General features: G+C 32.9%; 1 protein-coding gene across 1 annotated transcript in view; it reads right to left on the reverse strand.

Moving 5' to 3' along the window:
* LOC143235806 (cleavage and polyadenylation specificity factor subunit 1-like) overlaps positions 1 to 18,751 on the reverse strand; it is a 37,718-nt gene extending 18,967 nt beyond the window's left edge. Inside the window, 7 exon segments of the mRNA XM_076474001.1 lie at positions 99 to 325; positions 11,701 to 11,908; positions 12,760 to 12,912; positions 13,051 to 13,102; positions 13,104 to 13,183; positions 14,751 to 14,840; positions 18,698 to 18,751. Coding sequence (XP_076330116.1) covers positions 99 to 325; positions 11,701 to 11,908; positions 12,760 to 12,912; positions 13,051 to 13,102; positions 13,104 to 13,183; positions 14,751 to 14,840; positions 18,698 to 18,751 — 864 coding nt within the window.
* Between the last annotated feature and the right edge of the window lie 498 nt (positions 18,752 to 19,249).

Here is a 19,249-nt window from a genome sequence, read left to right on the forward strand (position 1 = left end):
ATGAAAGCTTTTTTCAAGGCAGCAGCAGTACTGAAACTTATCGTACGAGTCCGATAAATATAGTAAAGAGCGTCCAAGTGTAATAATCTCTAACTCACCCTTCCTCGACTTGTAACATCCTCTCCATAATTGTAATTTGTTCCAATGGCAAGATATCCTTTCATTCCACTGTGGGTTCCTTCTGAAGCAAGACTGACATTCTTCAGACAACTGACATGTTCCCAGTCTTCCAGCTCCATCTTGGTATTTGGTATGACATCCCAACTCACAGGAGAAAACAGCTGCAATGAAAACTTGTCTATTGTGGGGTAAATAAACCTTTCATCTAACACAAGAAAAAAAAAAAACAATGAGTCAGCAAAAATGTCCCACTTACTACAGGATAGTATTACACTCTCAAAACAAAGCGTTCTACTTACCTCAGAAAAGAACACAAAACTGTACAAATGAAAATGTTCTGAACAACACAAGGAAATAAAACAATACTAATGAAAGTTTTTTATATATAACAAGAAAGAAAAAAGAACACAATCAAGCGTTACAAAAATGTACCATTACCACAACATAATTACATAAGTTAATTTCAAAACTATGAAATTAACATATTATATGCCCTGCACCAAAGAAAAACTATACCAATAAGAATATCCATATACAACAAGAAAATAATGAACAATAAAGTTTTTCTAGTACTCACTGCATACTCAAGGTCTTTGCACTCAAGTAAAAGTATACAGTTACGACAGAAAGTGTTTGTACCCTTGTGTCGTGAGTAGTTTTTTCCTCATAACTTAAAAAGTGTCACGATTAGGCTAATAGAAGTATAATATATTAGAAATATTATACTAATACACATCTACATAATTTTTTATGTAAATTGAATGACAAATAAACTGTTTATAAACAAATAACCAAACATAGGAGGGGCAGAAAATGTTTGTGCATCTAATTTAATGGTCAGTTGTGTAGCCTTTCAGGTGAATTACGTAGCGAAATCTCTCCTCATTGCCCTCCATGATCATTTGACAGTACATGACTGGTATTTTCTTCCACTGTTCTTTACAGAAGGCCTCCAACTCTTGCAATTTTTTCGGATGATGCTGATGAACCCTGGTCTTCAACTCATGCCAAATGTTTTCAATTGGGTTGAGATCGGATGACTGCAATGGCCACTCCACAACACTTACCTGGTTCCTCTGCAACCAGGATTGCACATATTTCAATGTGTGCTTAGGGTCATTGTCATGCTGGAAGATCCAACGACGCCCAAACCACAAGTTCCGAGCATTATTCTTGATATAAGTGCCTAATATATCAATGTACTCTTCTTTTTTCATGATTCCATTGATGCGGTGAAGGCTGCCTGCACCAGAAGAGTTGAAGGAACCCCAAAGCATGATTAAGCCACTTCCATGTTTAACTGTAGAGACGGTGTTCTTTGGAAGATTTAGTTCTCTCTTCTTACGGAAAATATTGTGAGCATCATTGCGGCCAAAAAGCTCGATTTTAGTCTCATCTGACCAAAGAATACTCTTTCAATAGGTAAATGATTTATCTATGTTTTCTTGCATACCTCAATCATGCTTCTAAATGAACAGGCTTTAAATATGGAGTTTTACGAGGATGGCATGCTTTGAACCCAGAAGTGCGTAACATGTTCGTAACTGCAGAGATGCTTACTTCAACCCCAGTTTCCCTTATCAGTTTCTGTATGTTATTACGTGTTAAACGAGGGTTCTTACTAGCTTCTCTGAGAACCTTCCTCTTGGTTCCCCCCTGGAATTTTGGTGTGACATCCAGAATGAAGAAGGTTAGCAGTTGACCCTGTAAGCTTAAACTTGGCAATTATGCTTTGAACAGTACATTTCGGCACATTAAGTTGTGTAGCAATACCGGAAAGAGACACACGAGACTTGTATTTTACAATAATTTGGTTTTTTAAATGGTTGGACAGTTGTTTCCTGTTCGCCATGATGACCAAGCAGATAATGACAGAGACGGGGCTAAATTGCCCAAAGTAAATTTTTTGCTGGCTAAATTCCAATAATTATGAACCAAGTGTCTAGTTCTGGAATGGTATAATGTAGTTTATTCGCCAAACTAAACAAAATTTTTACGGGGATATCAGTTTGTTCACATGTTCTGAACTGTACGAACACTTTCTGCTCCTCCTATTTTTGGTTATTTGTTTATAAACAGTTTATTAGTCATTTAATTTACATAAAAATTTATGTAGATGTGTGTTAGTATAATATTTATAATATATTATATGTCTATTAGCCTAATCATGACACTTTTTTAAGTTCTGAGCAAAAAACTACTCAGGACACAGGGGTACAAACACTTTCTGTCATAACTGTATGATGTTTTCCTCTAAACTTTATTGAGTATCTCAAATTTGGGTATCCAAAAGTATTTAAGTAGCTTTCAAATATGTATTTTAGACATAAAAAATATGTCAAGCACTATAATGGAATATCCTGAAATCAGTATAGTTTATTCAGTTATACAAGTTTACTATAAATAGGTAAAACACTTTTTTATTACTGTTCACACAACAAAACTTGTTCAACACAAACTAAGCAATTCTTGTTGCTAAATGCCAACAGTGGGTAAACAAAATATGGAATTGTAGGGTTATGTAGAGATGAACCTGTCATTTGATTTGTTAGTAGTGAAGCTACACAATGGGTTGTCTGCACTCTACCCAAAATGGGTATATTAAAACCTAATTTTTTAGCATTATAAGCTTTCAGGCTTAGTGATGTATAACAAGGGAGAAGGTAAGGTTCGATTGGTTACAAATAAGTCCATCAGCCATGGATATGGGTGTGTTGATTAGTTACAAATACCTGTCAGCCATAGATATGGGTGTGTTGATTAGTTACAAATTTGTCTCTCACCTATGGATATGGGTGGGTTGATTAGTTACACATATGTTCATAAACCATGGATATGGATGGGTTGATTAGTTACAGATATGTCAATAAACCATGGATGTGGGTGGGTTAATTAGTTACAAATACCTGTCAGCCATGGATATTGGTAGGTAAAATGTAAACACTACAACTTTTTTTCACAGAATCACATTCAAATTTCATCAAACTACTTCATTCTTAATGTATTTCAATAAGTGTGGCATAAAATATATTTTATAATTCAAACTTTTGTATTTTCAAAATGAAATAATAAAAGTCTACAAATTTTGTGAAGATACACATGCTAAATCAAGCATTGTAGTGCAAATACTTAGTGTGCAAGTGTGCATATATTTTATATTTCAAACTTTTTTGTATTTTCAAAAGGAAATATTTAAGTTAACTCACAACATGACTTTCCAAACACCCTGTGCACTTGTATATTTATTAACAGACAAAACTGCACAGTGACTTTCTGAACACCCTGTAGTTTTAATATTCAATATACTATGTGTTAAGAATATTGAGATAAGTGCTGCCACCTGTAGTTAGGAATATTTTTTTTCTGTACATGTGCTCTCAATGAATAAACATGTATCAACAGGTTATGGGCCCAGGAATGCTCTAATAGTGCTTATACAGATGAAACTGTTTTAAAGTTGTTAGTACAAGTAATCCAGGAGATACTGAGGATGACTGTAGAACAGTTTTGGATGAAAATTTTTGTTGGATGGCACAGGATTTACATGGATACTTTATCACAAGTGCTGGGTGATTCATTCCTTTGTCTGGAAGCCATTGTGAAATACCAAGATAAACTGTAAAATATTGATTGACACTATTTTTTCAAGTCACATAAAGGGAGAAATAGATCTAAATAAAAGAAAGGAATATTACAGTTGTGGTTGAAATAGTTTGACAATGGAAGATAAAATATCAATAAGTTGGGGGGAAAATAATTGGGCCACATGGAAATTTCAAATGGAACATTTATTGAGAGGAAAAGGTCTATGGGGCCAGGTGACTGAAACAGAAGTATTGGCAGAGACAGCCAATGATCAAACAAGGGCAGATTTCAACAGGAAAAGGGAAAGAACATTTTCAACAATTGTTCTGAATATTCAAGGTGCACAACTCTATCTTGTCACTCCTGAAGGAAGCATGGAATGTACTGCGTTCTCACTTTGATAGGAACACACTAGCCAATAAACTATTCCTGAAAAAGAAGTATTTTCGATGTGAAATGAAAGAAAGCATGACGGTCCAGGAACATTTGAAACAAATGAAGGAATTTACAGATCAACTTGCTGCGGTTGGGACGGAAATAGCAGAAGAATATTAGATTGTTACCTTACTTGGTAGTCTGCCAACTAACTGTGATACAATTGTAACAGCACTAGAAACCAAAATTGATGATATCTCATTAGAATTTGTGCAACAGAGACTGATTAATGAAGAACAAATGAAGAAAAAGACCACATCGAATGAAACATCATCAACTGCATTAGCCACTCGTAGCAACTTCAAACCACATGGAACACAAGAAACAAAGAAAAGGGGTAACAGCTTCAAGTGTTACAAGTATGGCAGAGAGGGACAGATAAAATGCAATTGTCCAACACAGAAGGAAATGGTCTACAAAGCTAAGAATGTGGATATTAATGTGGCAGAAGATTATACTGATGGAAACAATGGTGTTGCCTTTGTAACAAACCATGATAAAGGAACAGGAAATGGGGAATGGTTGGTGGATTCTGGTGCATCTACACCAGAGGAACACATAATCAAATTATCACAAGTTTAGCACACCTCAGCAAGTTAGGATTGGTGATGGAAGAAACTGTAAACTAGAAATGATATTTTAAAGCCAGTAATTTAAAGCATGTCACAATGCAGAGTGTCCTTCATATACCAAAATTAGCTAACAATCTATTTTCAGTAGGAGATGCAACTGAAAAAAGAAATATTGTGCAGTTTGGAGTTAATCACTGTTACATTCAAGGTAAATCAGGACAACTCCATGACATAGGTACAAGAAAAAATAATGGTCTATACCAACTGGACTGTAAGACCAGTGTTACTGAGAATGCCTTAGTAGCCTCAAACAGCAGCATGAATGGCTTGGGTATATGGCATCAATGACTAGGGCATGTCAGTGTTTCACAGTTACAGAAGCTTGTCAGGAGTGGAAATGTAAGTGGAATCAAATTCCAGAAGTCTGGTGAAGCCAGTTTCTGTGAGGGATGCACTAAAGGTAAAATGCACAGGAAGCCATTTAAGTCAGTGGGAGTAATCAGATCAAAGAGAAGACTGCAACTGGTACACAGTGATGTCTGTGGTCCTATGCAAACTCCATCTATTGGAGGTAGCAAGTACTTTGTTACATTTATTGATGATTACTCAAGATGCTGCAGAGTGTATTTCTTGAAACAGAATTCAGAAGTCTGAGAAATTCAAGGAATTTGAGAAGTTGTACTCAAATGAACCTGAAGAGCACATAAAAACCCTGCACACAGATAATGGCAGAGAATATACATCAAATGAGTTCCAGCAATATTTGAAGTTAAGAGGCATTCATCATGAGATGTCAGTAGCATATTGTCCAGAACAAAATGGTGTTGGTGAGAGAAGGAACAGAACTCTTGTGGAATCAGCAAGAAGCATGCTGTTACATGCTAAGTCACCAAGAATGTACTGGGCAGAAGCTGTAGCTACTGCAGCGTATGTGGGTAACAGAGTATCCACATTGGCAAATGTGGTAGTATGCCACATGAGAAATGGTATGGGAAGAAACCAGATGTAGAACACGTGAAAGTGTTCGAATGTCTTGCATATGCACATGTGCAAGATGCGTCAAGGCAGAAATTAGACATGAAGTCTATGAAGGTACGTTTCATTGGATATGATAACTGCACCAAGGGATATCGACTGTATGATGAAAAATCCAAGAAGATTTTCATACGGTGAGATGTTATCTTTAATGAATCAGAATTTGGTCAAAAGCCTGTGACAAATAAGTATATCTCATCAAGTGAACAGATAGTGGACCAAGAAACAGAAGTTAAAGCTAAAGATAAAGCTGAATGACCAACAAGAAACAGGAAACCCCCATCCGCTATGAATATGATGAGTATGCTGATATGGCAGCAGCAAATGAATCAGTTTGTCACACTGCAAACTTATGCAGTATATTAGAGCCAAGCACACTGAGTGAAGCAATGCAAAGGAGAGAAAGTCAGCCACAGATCTGGAATTTGAGTCTTTACAAGAAAATGACACCTGGAATCTGGTGGAATTACCAACTGGAAGAAAACCTATAGGTTGTAAGTGGGTGTTCAAAGTTAAGTATGGAAATACTGGAAATATAGAGACGTTCAAGAGTAGGCTGGGGGCCAAAGGTTACTAGCATAATTATGGTCTGGATTACGAGGAAACCTTCTCCTCAGTGGTGTGCTATGCATCAATTTGCTCCTTGATTGCATTTGCTGTGCAGAACAACTTGAAAATTCACCACATGGATGCCATAACTGCATTTCCAAATGGAAATCTGGATGAAGAGATATACATGGAACAACCGGAAGGCTATGCTGTTTCAGGAAAGGAAAACTTTGTGTGTAAACTGAAAAAATCACTGTATGGATTTAGACAGTCACCAAACTTTTGGAATAAATCATTTCATGAACAGATGATGGAACTGGAATTTGTTCAGAGTTCAGCAGATCCATGTGTTTACAAACAGAAGGGTGAAAATCTAGCAATAGTTGCAATATATGTGGATAACATTATTTTGGTTGCTGATAGTGATGATGAAATAATCACTATAAAGGAAGCACTGAAGGAAAAATTCTGCATGAAAGACCTTGGAAAGCTCCATTACATCCTTGGACTCAGTGTTGTTCAAGATGAAATGAATGGCTGTGTATGGTTAAGTCACTGACAGTAATTGTAAGTTTGTGTAAAACTTAAAATTAAGTGGGAGCATTAAGAATATTGAGATAAGTGCTGCCACCTGCAGTTAGGAATATTTTTTTTCTGTACATGTGCTCTCAGTGAATAAACAGGTATCAACAGTGTGTATATTCACAAAATCTGGCAGTATTTCATTCAATATTATAAGTTTTAAACACATAAAAAAAACTAATATTTTTAGTAAAGGAGTTCAAATAAAATAAAATAAAGATCTTTCCTAAAATACATTGAGTATTTGTTTTCAACAGTCCATGTGCAAAGTAATTTTCATGTTAAAACTAAACATACTCTTCATTATTTTGAAATGCCTTTGATTTAATATTGAAATATAAAACTACATTTGTCTATCCTAATCATCTCTAGGTTTTTAACAATATAAATCTAAATTACCCTTTCTTTCTTTCTATATTGATTACATATTGTAATACAAAACTACATTTGTCTATCTTAATCATCTCTAGGTTTGTGACAACATGAATCTGAATTACCTTTTTATTTCTTGCTATATTGATTACATATTGTAATACAAAACTACATTTGTCTATCTTAATCATCTCCAGGTTTTTAAAAATATAAATCTAAACCCCTTTTTTTCTTTCTTTCTTTCTATACTTATTTCATATTGTAATGCAAAACTATATTTGTTTGTCCTAATCATCTCTAGGTTTGTAACAATATAAATCTGAACCCCTTTCTTTCTATATTTATTTCATATTGTAATATGAAACTACATTTGTCTATCTTAATCATCTCCAGGTTTGTAACAATATAAATCTAAACCCCTTTCTTTCTAAACTTATTGCATATTGTAATATAAAACATTTGTCTATCCTAATCATCTCTAGGTTTGTAACAATATAAATCTAAATTACCCATTTTTTCTTTCTATATTGATTTCATATTGTAATACAAAACTATATTTGTTTGTCCTAATCATCTCTAGGTTTGTAACAATATAAATCTAAACCCCTTTCTTTCTTTCTTTCTATATTGATTTCACACTGTAATATAAAACTACATTTGTCTATACTAATAATCTCAAGGTTTGTAATAACAGAAATCTAAATTACCTTTTTATTTATTTCTATATTGATTTCATATTGTAATATGAGACTACATTTGTCTACCCTAATCATCTCTAGGTTTGTAACAATATAAATCTTAACCCCTTTCTTTCTTTCTATATTTATTTCATATTGTAATACAAAACCACATTTGTTTATCCTAATTATCTCTAGGTTTTTAACAATATAAATGTAAATGACCTTTTTATTTATTCTATTTTGATTTCATATTGTAATATAGAACTACATTTGTCTATCTTAATCACCTCTAGGTTTTTAAGAATATAAATCTAAATTACCCTTTCTTTCTTTCTATATTGATTTCATATTGTAATATAGAACTACATTTGTCTATCTTAATCACCTCTAGGTTTTTAAGAATATAAATCTAAATTACCCTTTCTTTCTTTCTATATTGATTTCATATTGTAATATAGAACTACATTTGTCTATCTTAACCACCTCTAGGTTTGTAACAATATAAATCTAAATTACCCTTTCTTTCTTTCTATATTGATTTCATATTTTAATATAGAACTACATTTGTCTATCTTAATCACCTCTAGGTTTGTAACAATATAAATCTAAATTACCCTTTCTTTCTTTCTATATTTATTTCATATTGTAATATAAAACTACATTTGTCTTCCTTAATCATCTCTAGGTTTTTAAGAATATAAATCTAAATGCCTTTCTTTCTTTCTATACTGATTTCATATTGTAATATAAAACTACATTTGTCTTCCTTAATCATCTCTAGGTTTTTAACAACATAAATCTGAATTACCTTTTTATTTCTTGCTATATTGATTACATATTGTAATACAAAACTACATTTGTCTATCCTAATCATCTCTAGGTTTGCAACAATATAAATCTATTGTACAGTTAAATTTTAATGCACTTTCAACCTGACTACCTACTGTCTGCAACAGTTATAAGTTGTAAATCACTCAAAGAATGTGGAGCTCATGTTAAGCTACTGAATTACTTTATCTATCAGCTACTACAACTGGTACAAGCAACTCTCATGCATGCCTTGTAAAACATTTTTATTTTATTATTATTATTCATTTTACTCAATCTAACCTTAATTAACTCAAAAACATCATTTTTACATTCATATATTGTTTTTATAACTATACATAAAGAATAAACATGAAAATCAAGAAATAATTATCAAATCTTTTTTTTCTCATTTTCAGTTGTCTGAAAGAGTTCGCCCTAATTTGTTTATACTACTCACAGTATTTCAATTAATATTTTTATTTAATTAAATAATGCTCCAAACAATATAGAGTAATAAGATGCAAAAAGTAGTCAAATTCTCTTTTAAACATTTTCTAGCTCTCAAGCTCTGTGACAACAGTTGTTACAAATTCACCCAAGCTAGCCTTTAACTTTCTTATGAGAACGATGTTTGTACTTTTGAGAGAAATGAACATTTACCTGTTGAGAACATAATATTATATAATACATAATTTGATTGATATAAACAAGTTTCTATTGGTTATAGGTAATATATATTTAGACATAAGAGTGAATTATTAACAACTTATGAAATGTGACAAGTGGCTGTGGCAGGAGGGTTCGGATTTTCTATTTGATATCTCTTTAACAAAAGTCAAAGACTATAATAAATGTAGTTTATCTGACCAATGATGATTTTTAGTGAGTAATTTATGTTTTATTTTGTACTTTCTCAAGGGGTGGTAGATAAAATAGGGATGATGACATGCCAAGAGAAAATGTGTCATGTGTGTCACACTAAGGGAAGTTCAGGATTTTTTAAAATATTGAAGAACATAAAATTTTTATGCTATTAAAATATGGATTATTAGCTAAGATTTTATGCTGTACTAATTGAAATAACATAAACAAGTTGTAGTTTATAAATTCTGAATATAAGACACTAAAACTTTGTGTTATGTGCAGTAAAAGATACAAGGATGGTTAGGGTTAAATTAATTCTGTCTTCACTTCCTTGTGTCATGACACACCTGCACTCTGAATTTCTCATTCTAATTTGTGAGAAATTAACTGTGCCTAACTAATTACAGCCTGTAAAGTTTGAGCAATCAGTCCTTTAGCTTTCACGAGATATCACTAAATGTTTTATACTAATATGATATGTCCTGCCTCTTCCAAGAGATGAACAAAACTCTTTCAGATGTTATTATTAAAAATGTTTATAACTAATAACAATCAGTAATTTCTGATCCATGTGAACCTGATGACTCTTGTGTTTCTTCCCTCAAAGCCAGTGTTAACTACAGTCAATGCTCCAAGTTGTAAAGGAATTTTTAAACCTTTATATGACTAAATTACATTAACTTTTCAGACTTTTAAATCTACTGCCTGAAAGTAACATGAGTTACTTCATAAAACATCAAAGTAATAGGATAAAAGCAGTCTTATCGAGTACAATTTTTATTTTAAAATTTTAAAGTACAAATATGCCCATTTGTTAAGATAAGGATTGAAATTTTTGTATATTTTTAACAAAGGTAAGTAAGACATAAAATTATAGGTGAATTAATGTTTGATTACACCAGCTTGTAATAAATTATTGAGACTCCTATCTTTCTCTTCTACTTGAGAAAAGTTTGAGTCATACTGCTTTACATTCACAAGTTGTGAAAAAGTTTGAGTCATACTGCTTTACATTCACACGTTGTGTAAAAGTTTGAGTCATACTGCTTTACATTCAGATGTTGTGTAAAAGTTTGAGTCATACTGCTTTACATTCACATGTTGTGAAAATGTTTGAGTCATACTGCTTTACATTCACATGTTGTGAAAAAGTTTGAGTCATACTGCTTTACATTCACATGTTGTGAAAAAGTTTGAGTCATACTACTTTACATTCACGTTGTGAAAATGTTTGAGTCATACTGCTTTACATTCACATGTTGTGAAAACGTTTGAGTCATACTACTTTACATTCACATGTTGTGAAAACGTTTGAGTCATACTACTTTACATTCACAAGTTGTGAAAATGTTTGAGTCATACTGCTTTACATTCACATGTTGTGAAAAAGTTTGAGTCATACTGCTTTACATTCACATGTTGTGAAAAAGTTTGAGTCATACTGCTTTACATTCACATGTTGTGAAAATGTTTGAGTCATACTGCTTTACATTCACGTTGTGAAAAAGTTTGAGTCATACTGCTTTACATTCACATGTTGTGAAAATGTTTGAGTCATACTGCTTTACATTCACATGTTGTGAAAAAGTTTGAGTCATACTGCTTTACATTCACATGTTGTGAAAAAGTTTGAGTCATCCTGTTTTACATTCACATGTTGTGAAAAAGTTTGAGTCATACTGCTTTACATTCACATGTTGTGAAAATGTTTGAGTCATACTGCTTTACATTCACATGTTGTGAAAATGTTTGAGTCATACTGCTTTACATTCATGTTGTGAGCAAGTCTCTATCATTTATTGTCTGGAGCTGCCTCAAGGACTTAAACAGTAGCAAGGACTTGTATTCTCAACACTTTACCAATCTGGCAAGAGGGGATTTTATGGAATAATAAATAAAACTCAGTAAATTTACACTAACAATTTTGAAAAGTTACACCACGTGTTTCATGATTATGATCTTACCATCTCTAAAACTTGCTATATTACATAATAATATTCTCATTTCTGTAACAACATACACATTGATATTTCATTATTCTGTATAAAGTAAAACGTTACAAGTTTTAAACAATGAAAATATAAGAACAATCTTACCTCTTTCTAAAACCTCATATTCCTTCTCATCTCCATTTAATCTAACTATATAACTGCAAGGAGTCATTGTACTAGTTACTACACAGTAAGTTTTGCTTTCCAAATGGTAGCTAACAAAGTGTGGGGTGGAACGAAGCGGGACTTTCCTGACAGGCCAAGGAGCATCATAACTCAGATGTGTAGGTAGAACACAAATTCGGAGTTCATCCTGAAACAAAGGTAATAAAATTCAAATTGTAATTAAAATTCATCTGTATTTATTTTCTTTGTGAAAATAAAATGTACATTTAAAATTTATATTTAAGGGTAAAAAGAGTTCAACTGTTACTGTTAATATTTAATATGTGTTTACATCTTTGTAAACTGATACTTCCATAATATCTAACTACAATTAACCTGTAAACTAAAGTTTACATTATGCTTGCACTAAACAATGCTTGTTTGTACATTATATATTTAATCTTATGTAAACTGACAATATGATATTAATATCTAACTATAATTAACTTGTAAGCTAAAGTTTATATTATGCTTGCACTACACAATGCTATTCTGTACATCGTATGTTTATATCTTATGTAAACTGACACTATGATATTAATATCTTACAAGAATTAACCTGTAAACTAGATATTATATTATGCTTACACTACACAAAGCTACACTCCACATTGTGTGTTTACATCTTAGCAAACAAATACTTTCACATTAACTTGATACTAGATAAAGTTAGTTATTGAAGATCAACTCTTTCTATAGTAAGTCACACTGACTATAAGTTTACTTAATGAAGAACAACTCTGTCTATAGTAAGTCACACTGACTATAAGTTTACTTAATGAAGATCAACTCTGTCTATAGTAAGTCACACTGACTATAAGTTTACTTAATGAAGATCAACTCTGTCTATAGTGAGTCACACTGACTACAAGTTTACTTGATAAATATTAACTCTGTGTATAGTGAGTCACACTTGGAAAGAACATAATACTGTATTATTTAAAACTGTTTCTGATCTATTCAAGTAAAAAATAAGAATATAAACACTTATAGATATACCTGTTTATTGAAATACAGAAAGCCTTTTGGACAATTTACATTGTGGAAAGCAGCAAAGCATGAAACACCACCATCAATTCCCATTGGATGCGAGCGCAATTCTCCTCGAGTGGTCATGAAAAGCCAGTGTGGGTATGGTCCACAGATAAAAACCTGAAATTATCAACCTTATCATTAGTTCTGAAGAGCTAGAACCACAAATATTTAAATCAAGAAGTGAAGAATGCTCATTAGCTAAGTTTGGATGAATATTAAAAATTCAAACACTTGTGACAAGAAAGAACTTCTTACTCCAGAATAACCAGAAATATCGGCATAGTAGCGCAGTGAACAATGACGATCAATAACTCTCCTGATCCACTGCTTCTGGTTTTCTTCTAGCTTTGAACATTCTCCTTTCCTTTAAGATTATACCATGAGAGAGCTGAAAAATACATCAAATTAAATTCAAAGTTCAAAGATTTCTCACAAGATACTCATGTAAGATAATTAAAGAATTGTCACATACATAAACAATGTAGAATAAAAGTAAAAGTACAAATAAAGAACATTCACATACATAAACAGTGTAGAATTAAAATAAAAGTACAAACAAAGAATAGTAACACACATCAACAGTGTAAAATTAAAGTGAAAGTAGAAACAATGAATAATGACACACAAACAGTGTACAATTAAAGTAAAAGTAGAGACAAAGAATAGTCACATACATTAAAATGTAGAATTAAAGTAAAAAGTACAAACAAAGAATAGTAACATACATAAATCGTGCAGAATTAAATGTACAAGCGTAGAATTAAAATAAAAGTACAAACAAAGAATAGCAACACACATAAACAGTGTAGAATTAAAATAAAAGTACAAAAAAGAATAGCAACACACAAACAGTGTAGAATTAAAGTAAAACAACAAACAAATAATGTCACATACATAAACAGTGTAAAAATTAAAAAGTAGAAACAAAGAATAGTAACATAGATAAACAGTGTAGAATTAAAGTAAAAGTACAAAGGATAGTAACATACATAAACAGTGTAGAATTAAAGTAAAAATAGAAACAAAGAATAGTCACATGCATAAACAGTGTAGAATTAAAATAAAAGTACAAAGAATTGTCACATGCATAAACAGTGTAGAATTACAGTAAAACATACAAATAAAGAATGGTCAGATACATAAACAGTGTAGAATTAAAATAAAAGTACAAACAAAGGATAGTAATATATATAAAGAGTGTACAAGGAATAGTCACACACATAAACAGTATAGAATTAAAGTAGATTGTTTGTTTGTTTTGGAATTTCGCACAAAGCTACTCGAGAGCTATCTGTGCTAGCCGTCCATAATTTAGCAGTGTAAGACTAGAGGGAAGGCAGCTAGTCATCACCACCCACTGCCAACTCTTGGGCTACTCTTTTACCAACGAATAGTGGGATTGACCATCACATTATAACACCCCCACGGCTGGGAGGGCGAGCATGTTTGTCGCGGCTCGGGCGCGAACCTGCAACCCTCAGATTACTTGCGACGCCTTTAACGCTAGGCCATGCCGGGCCCAATTAAAGTAGAAACAAAGAATAATAACATACATAAACAGTGGAGAATTAAAGTAAAAAGTACAAAAAAAGAATAGTCACATACATAAACAGTGGAGAATTAAAATAAAAGTACAAACAAAGGATAGTAACATGCATAAACAGTATATAATTAAAGCAAAAGTGGAAACGAAGGATAGTAACATGCATAAACAGTATATAATTAAAGCAAAAGTGGAAACAAAGAATAGTGACATACATAAACGATGTAGAATTAAAATAAAAGTACAAACAAAGAATAGTCATGTAGACAGTGTCTAGACTGTTTTTCTATTGTATGTTTGTACTTTTTCTTTAATTCAGAACAATAGTAACATAGAAAAACAGTCTGGAATTAATGTGAAAAGTACAAGCAAGTAATGCATATTTCAAATAAATAATGAATTTAAAACGAACCTTCTTGAAACGAAGTTTCAAATGATTTTCTGTCTGTGTTTCATAGAATGGAAAAGCTTCATATATAAGCAATTCCTCATCTACTCGAGCCTAGAAAATAGCATCACAGCAAAATAAAAACTGTAGCCTTTGAATAAACAATTATCTACATATAGAAAGTAGAATGATCAACTAGTATGTACGGTTTTAGCTTCCCTTATGCTACAGTTCAAGAATTGCAATAAAATCATCATGTGTGTATAAGATAGGTTCTGATTATGTTTCATGTTGTTCTCAGCAGTAATTAAGGACGAATGCTTAGAAACTGCCTCGTCCAGACCAATCCCCGTTCTGGATCCTGTTATACCATTCATAAACATTTTAAAACACCTTTTGAGAGACACCAACTTTTGTCGTTTTACAAGAGGAATGGGACACTGTTTCCAGTGCATGTTGTTGTTAAGAACTAATTACTGAGCCCAGGCTGTGAATAATGGCCTCTGTTTCTTTAAACAAGGCCAAACCACAAGAAATCTTCTTCTGAGTGGTTGAAATCAGTTTTTTTTCTCTTAATTACACTAAGCCATAATATATTTGAATTTTAAATATTGTGAAACCAATCACAGGATTTATTTACATAATTAAAAGTAACATAGATGTGTATGGTTGTATTAGCTATGTTTATAAAGCCAGTCTACAAACAAAACTGCTGAAAAACTACATTAGTTTTGTAGTTTTGGCAACCATGTAGCCTCTCTGTACTTGTTTAAAGTCCTTATGGATTTAATATTTGTAACTTTCAATACAGTGCACATACATTCACAATATTTGACAGTTTTTCAGTTAACATATTAAGTCTTTCACACATAAAAAACATTTTCAGTGAGGTAGTTTTTATTTCCATGGATATAGTGAGTACTTGTTTTGACTATTCCATGTGCAAATAATTTTTGTCAACATTAAAAACAGTTTTCCTCATCTTAAAAATCTCAAAGTTCCTTTGTGTAGGCGCAGATAGCCTGAGCTGCTTTGTGCCATAAAACACTAAATCAACCAACCAACCAATCAATCCTTTGTGTAATCCATAACATCTGCTAAATATATTTCAAACATTTACTTTTACAGAAACTTTAGGTCTTATCTGTTATTTTCTCTACCTTATCTCCATATGAGAATGGTAAATTTGACCAGCCTTATAATAACACACACACACAAGAAAAAAAAACTGAAATAAATCCAAGTTATCCTTTTTCATTCCTAGAATAACTTCAAACTGTATTGATTTACTTACAGTTAAAGTATATCATTTTACTGCTCTTTGAACCATGTCTAACAAGTATCAGTGCCATTGTAAGATTGGTGGAAGTGCTGCAACTTTATGTTTATCTGTGTATATCAGATATAAACAATGCCAGTCACTCCATGATACTGGAAATCTCTTGTGATATCCCATACTAGTGTGTTTGCTCCCAACAGAAGGACATTATTATATACATATCAGACAAACAAAACCAGTTTGTTTGTTCCCAGCAAAAGGCCACAATTCTACTTTTATATAAATATCACACAAACAGTACAGCTTTGTTTGTTCCCAACAGAGGGACATGATTATATACATATCAAACAAATAATAACAGTTTGTTTGTTCCTAATTGAGGGACATGAGTCTAGTTTTACAGAAATATCAGATAAACAATACCAGTTTCTTCATTTATTACAGAAGGAAAAGATTCTAGTTTTATATAAATATAAGACAAATAATACCAGTTTATTTGTTTCCTACAGAGGGAGATGATTCTGGTCTTATATAAATATAAGACAAACAATATCAATTTGTTTGTTCCAAACACAGGGACAAAACATTATAATTTTCCTAAACTGAAAATGTACTTCCAATGGGTACTTAACTCCATTCACAAGCTTAACTATTTATTGCTACCCACAATATGCAAATATTTTCTTTAAGCATGCCACAGGTCTTCTATTCCTTCCTCCTTACTGTAATCAAGTAATTCCAATGTGTCTCATGTAAAACATCATGTTTTATCTCTCCACCAATAGATTATTGTTTGTAGTTAAATAGAAACCTACACAAAGGGTTATCTGTGCTTTGCCCACCATGGTTATCAAAACCCAGTTTCTAGAGGTGTAAGTCAGGAGGTAAACTGCTGTGCCACCAGGAGGCACGTCAACAGGAGTACAGTATACTCGTGTGACACACGTGATTCCCTCTGTGCACCTTTACTAATCTATGATTTTGAAGTTTAGCAGAAAACTAAAACACTAGAATAGTATGGGAAAGAAGAGTCAGAAGTACCTATCAGAAATACATTTTTGGCATAGGATAATTGTAATTTCCAATAACGTACTTCACTCAGTTCACAAGATTAGTTAGAATCCCACACTAATTAGGAGAAAGGACTGGCGTGAAGGAAAACAAGTGTACCCCCTTAAAAAATACAAAGAATACCTCTGTAGCTGAGAGGGTCAGATCAAAAAATCTGAAGAGGGGAGCCACCCCACTTCTGAAGGAGATATACTCTTCACTCATATGCAGAATGTGTAAGATATTAGGGTGTAAAATGAAAGGGACACACACAAGTGAGAGAGAATGTTGTAGAAAAGTTATTCTTACAAAAGAAAGATGTTTTAACTCAATCCCACAATAAGAAAAGTGAGTAAACTAGAATGTGCCCATGGGTGTAGAGTATATAGGGCACAACAGACTGTATTCAGTAACTCAACTATATCCAAAACCTTGTGAGGTACCAACATCCACATGAAAATAGGATGAGGATCATACAATTTTCATCTTAAACCCAAAAACTAGGGAATTAAGAACCACTAAAATTCCAGGGTATGACACAAGAATTAGCTCTGAGCTATTGATCTAGAAACTTGGCATTTAGTATTGAAAGGATGAACATGGCATGCAATCAACTCCTGCAACCAGTGGTGGGGTTCAGGTGGTTCATACTTGTTTGTAAGAACCTGCTCTTAAAATTTAGGCATTTGAAATGCTAAAAGGAAGTAGGGGAACCTTTGAAAAGAAAACCATTGTTTTTGATGCCTTTAGAAATATTGAGTTTTTTGAAAATCAAAGATATGTCAGCCTTCCTCATCAAAAACTACTGGAATAAGATATATGATGGATTGTGATAACTTAAAATGACAATAAAATTCATTAATTGGTAAACACACTTGAACCAGATTCTTGGAATACTGATGAAGTTGTTGTCCACTGGGAAGCCACAGAAGAAAAATTGAACAAATTCAGTAAGCTGCTTTCATCAGAAAATCAGCATAAATGATTTCCATGACTATGTGGACAATGTCCAATGAACTGCCATAATCATGAGATTCCATGAACTGTACAAAAAACTAAAAATATCATCAATACTGTTGCTCTTAGTTCCACAAAGACACAAAGAGGGTTGTCAATAATGAATACCATATATTCTGATGAAAGGAGCCACCTTACAGTTAAAAACCTGATGACAATTAATTTGATTGGCCTCCCATTGGATTCATGGGATCCCACTTCTTCAATTCAAATGTGGCTAAGAAAAAAACCTCACAGATGATAAGAACAGAATCAAACGTGGAAGGAATAAAGATTTTGATGATAATCAAGTGGCAATTTGGAAATATTTAAAGTATGCTAAATAAATTATTTCAGTAAGATATTTTCGTTATTATTTTCCATTGCAAAACATCGGGGTGTGTAAAGTGAGATAGAACCAGTTTTGAAATTTTTAATCCCACAACTGCCCGAACCATGAAATGGGCCAGAACTATCCAGTTGGCAATAACATCCCCATAAGAACAGAAAATGAGGAATAACCAAGGACAGAATTATAACAATCCCACCATCACCACTGTGAGGGAAGAATATAGAAAACCCGAAACTTGTGTGAGGACTTTCGTTAATTGGGTCACTCTAAACGTAAAACGTGCTCATGGGATACCAATATCCATGCAAGGATAGGATGAGGGCTCCCAACTGAAGGGGTGAACTGCATATTAACATCTCATTCTGTTATATTGATTATTGCAAATTGGAGGATATTATGTCACCTACATTCACATAAAGAAAAGCTGCAACCAGACTAAAAGCACTCTGCATGTGACATGCAATAAGATGAATGTGATATGCAAAGTTCCAGAATAAGAGAGACAATATCCAAAAACATAGATCTCTGGAAAAGGGAACCCCTTGCCACCCTTGAAACATCCAAAGGAATTAGCCTCATACAATGTCAAGTGAGAAGAAGAAACTGACGTAAAGTTCAATCTATGGACAGAAATTTAATAACAGCAATATTCAAACTGCTTCATCCACAGATCAATGAAACAAAGTTCCCCAGGGATTGACCCACATTCTTCATTCCCAAAAAGACCTAAGTCTGAAGGAGGATAAAGCAGCAGCACAACAGGTGGCATATATGCTTAGTCCAGTCATGAATGCAGATTGTCTCACATAGAAGGAGGAAGAGAACTGGGGGTGGAAAAAGGATCTC

Source organism: Tachypleus tridentatus, chromosome 12, assembly GCF_004210375.1.
Source record: "Tachypleus tridentatus isolate NWPU-2018 chromosome 12, ASM421037v1, whole genome shotgun sequence".
NCBI classification, from domain to species: Eukaryota; Metazoa; Arthropoda; class Merostomata; order Xiphosura; family Limulidae; genus Tachypleus; species Tachypleus tridentatus.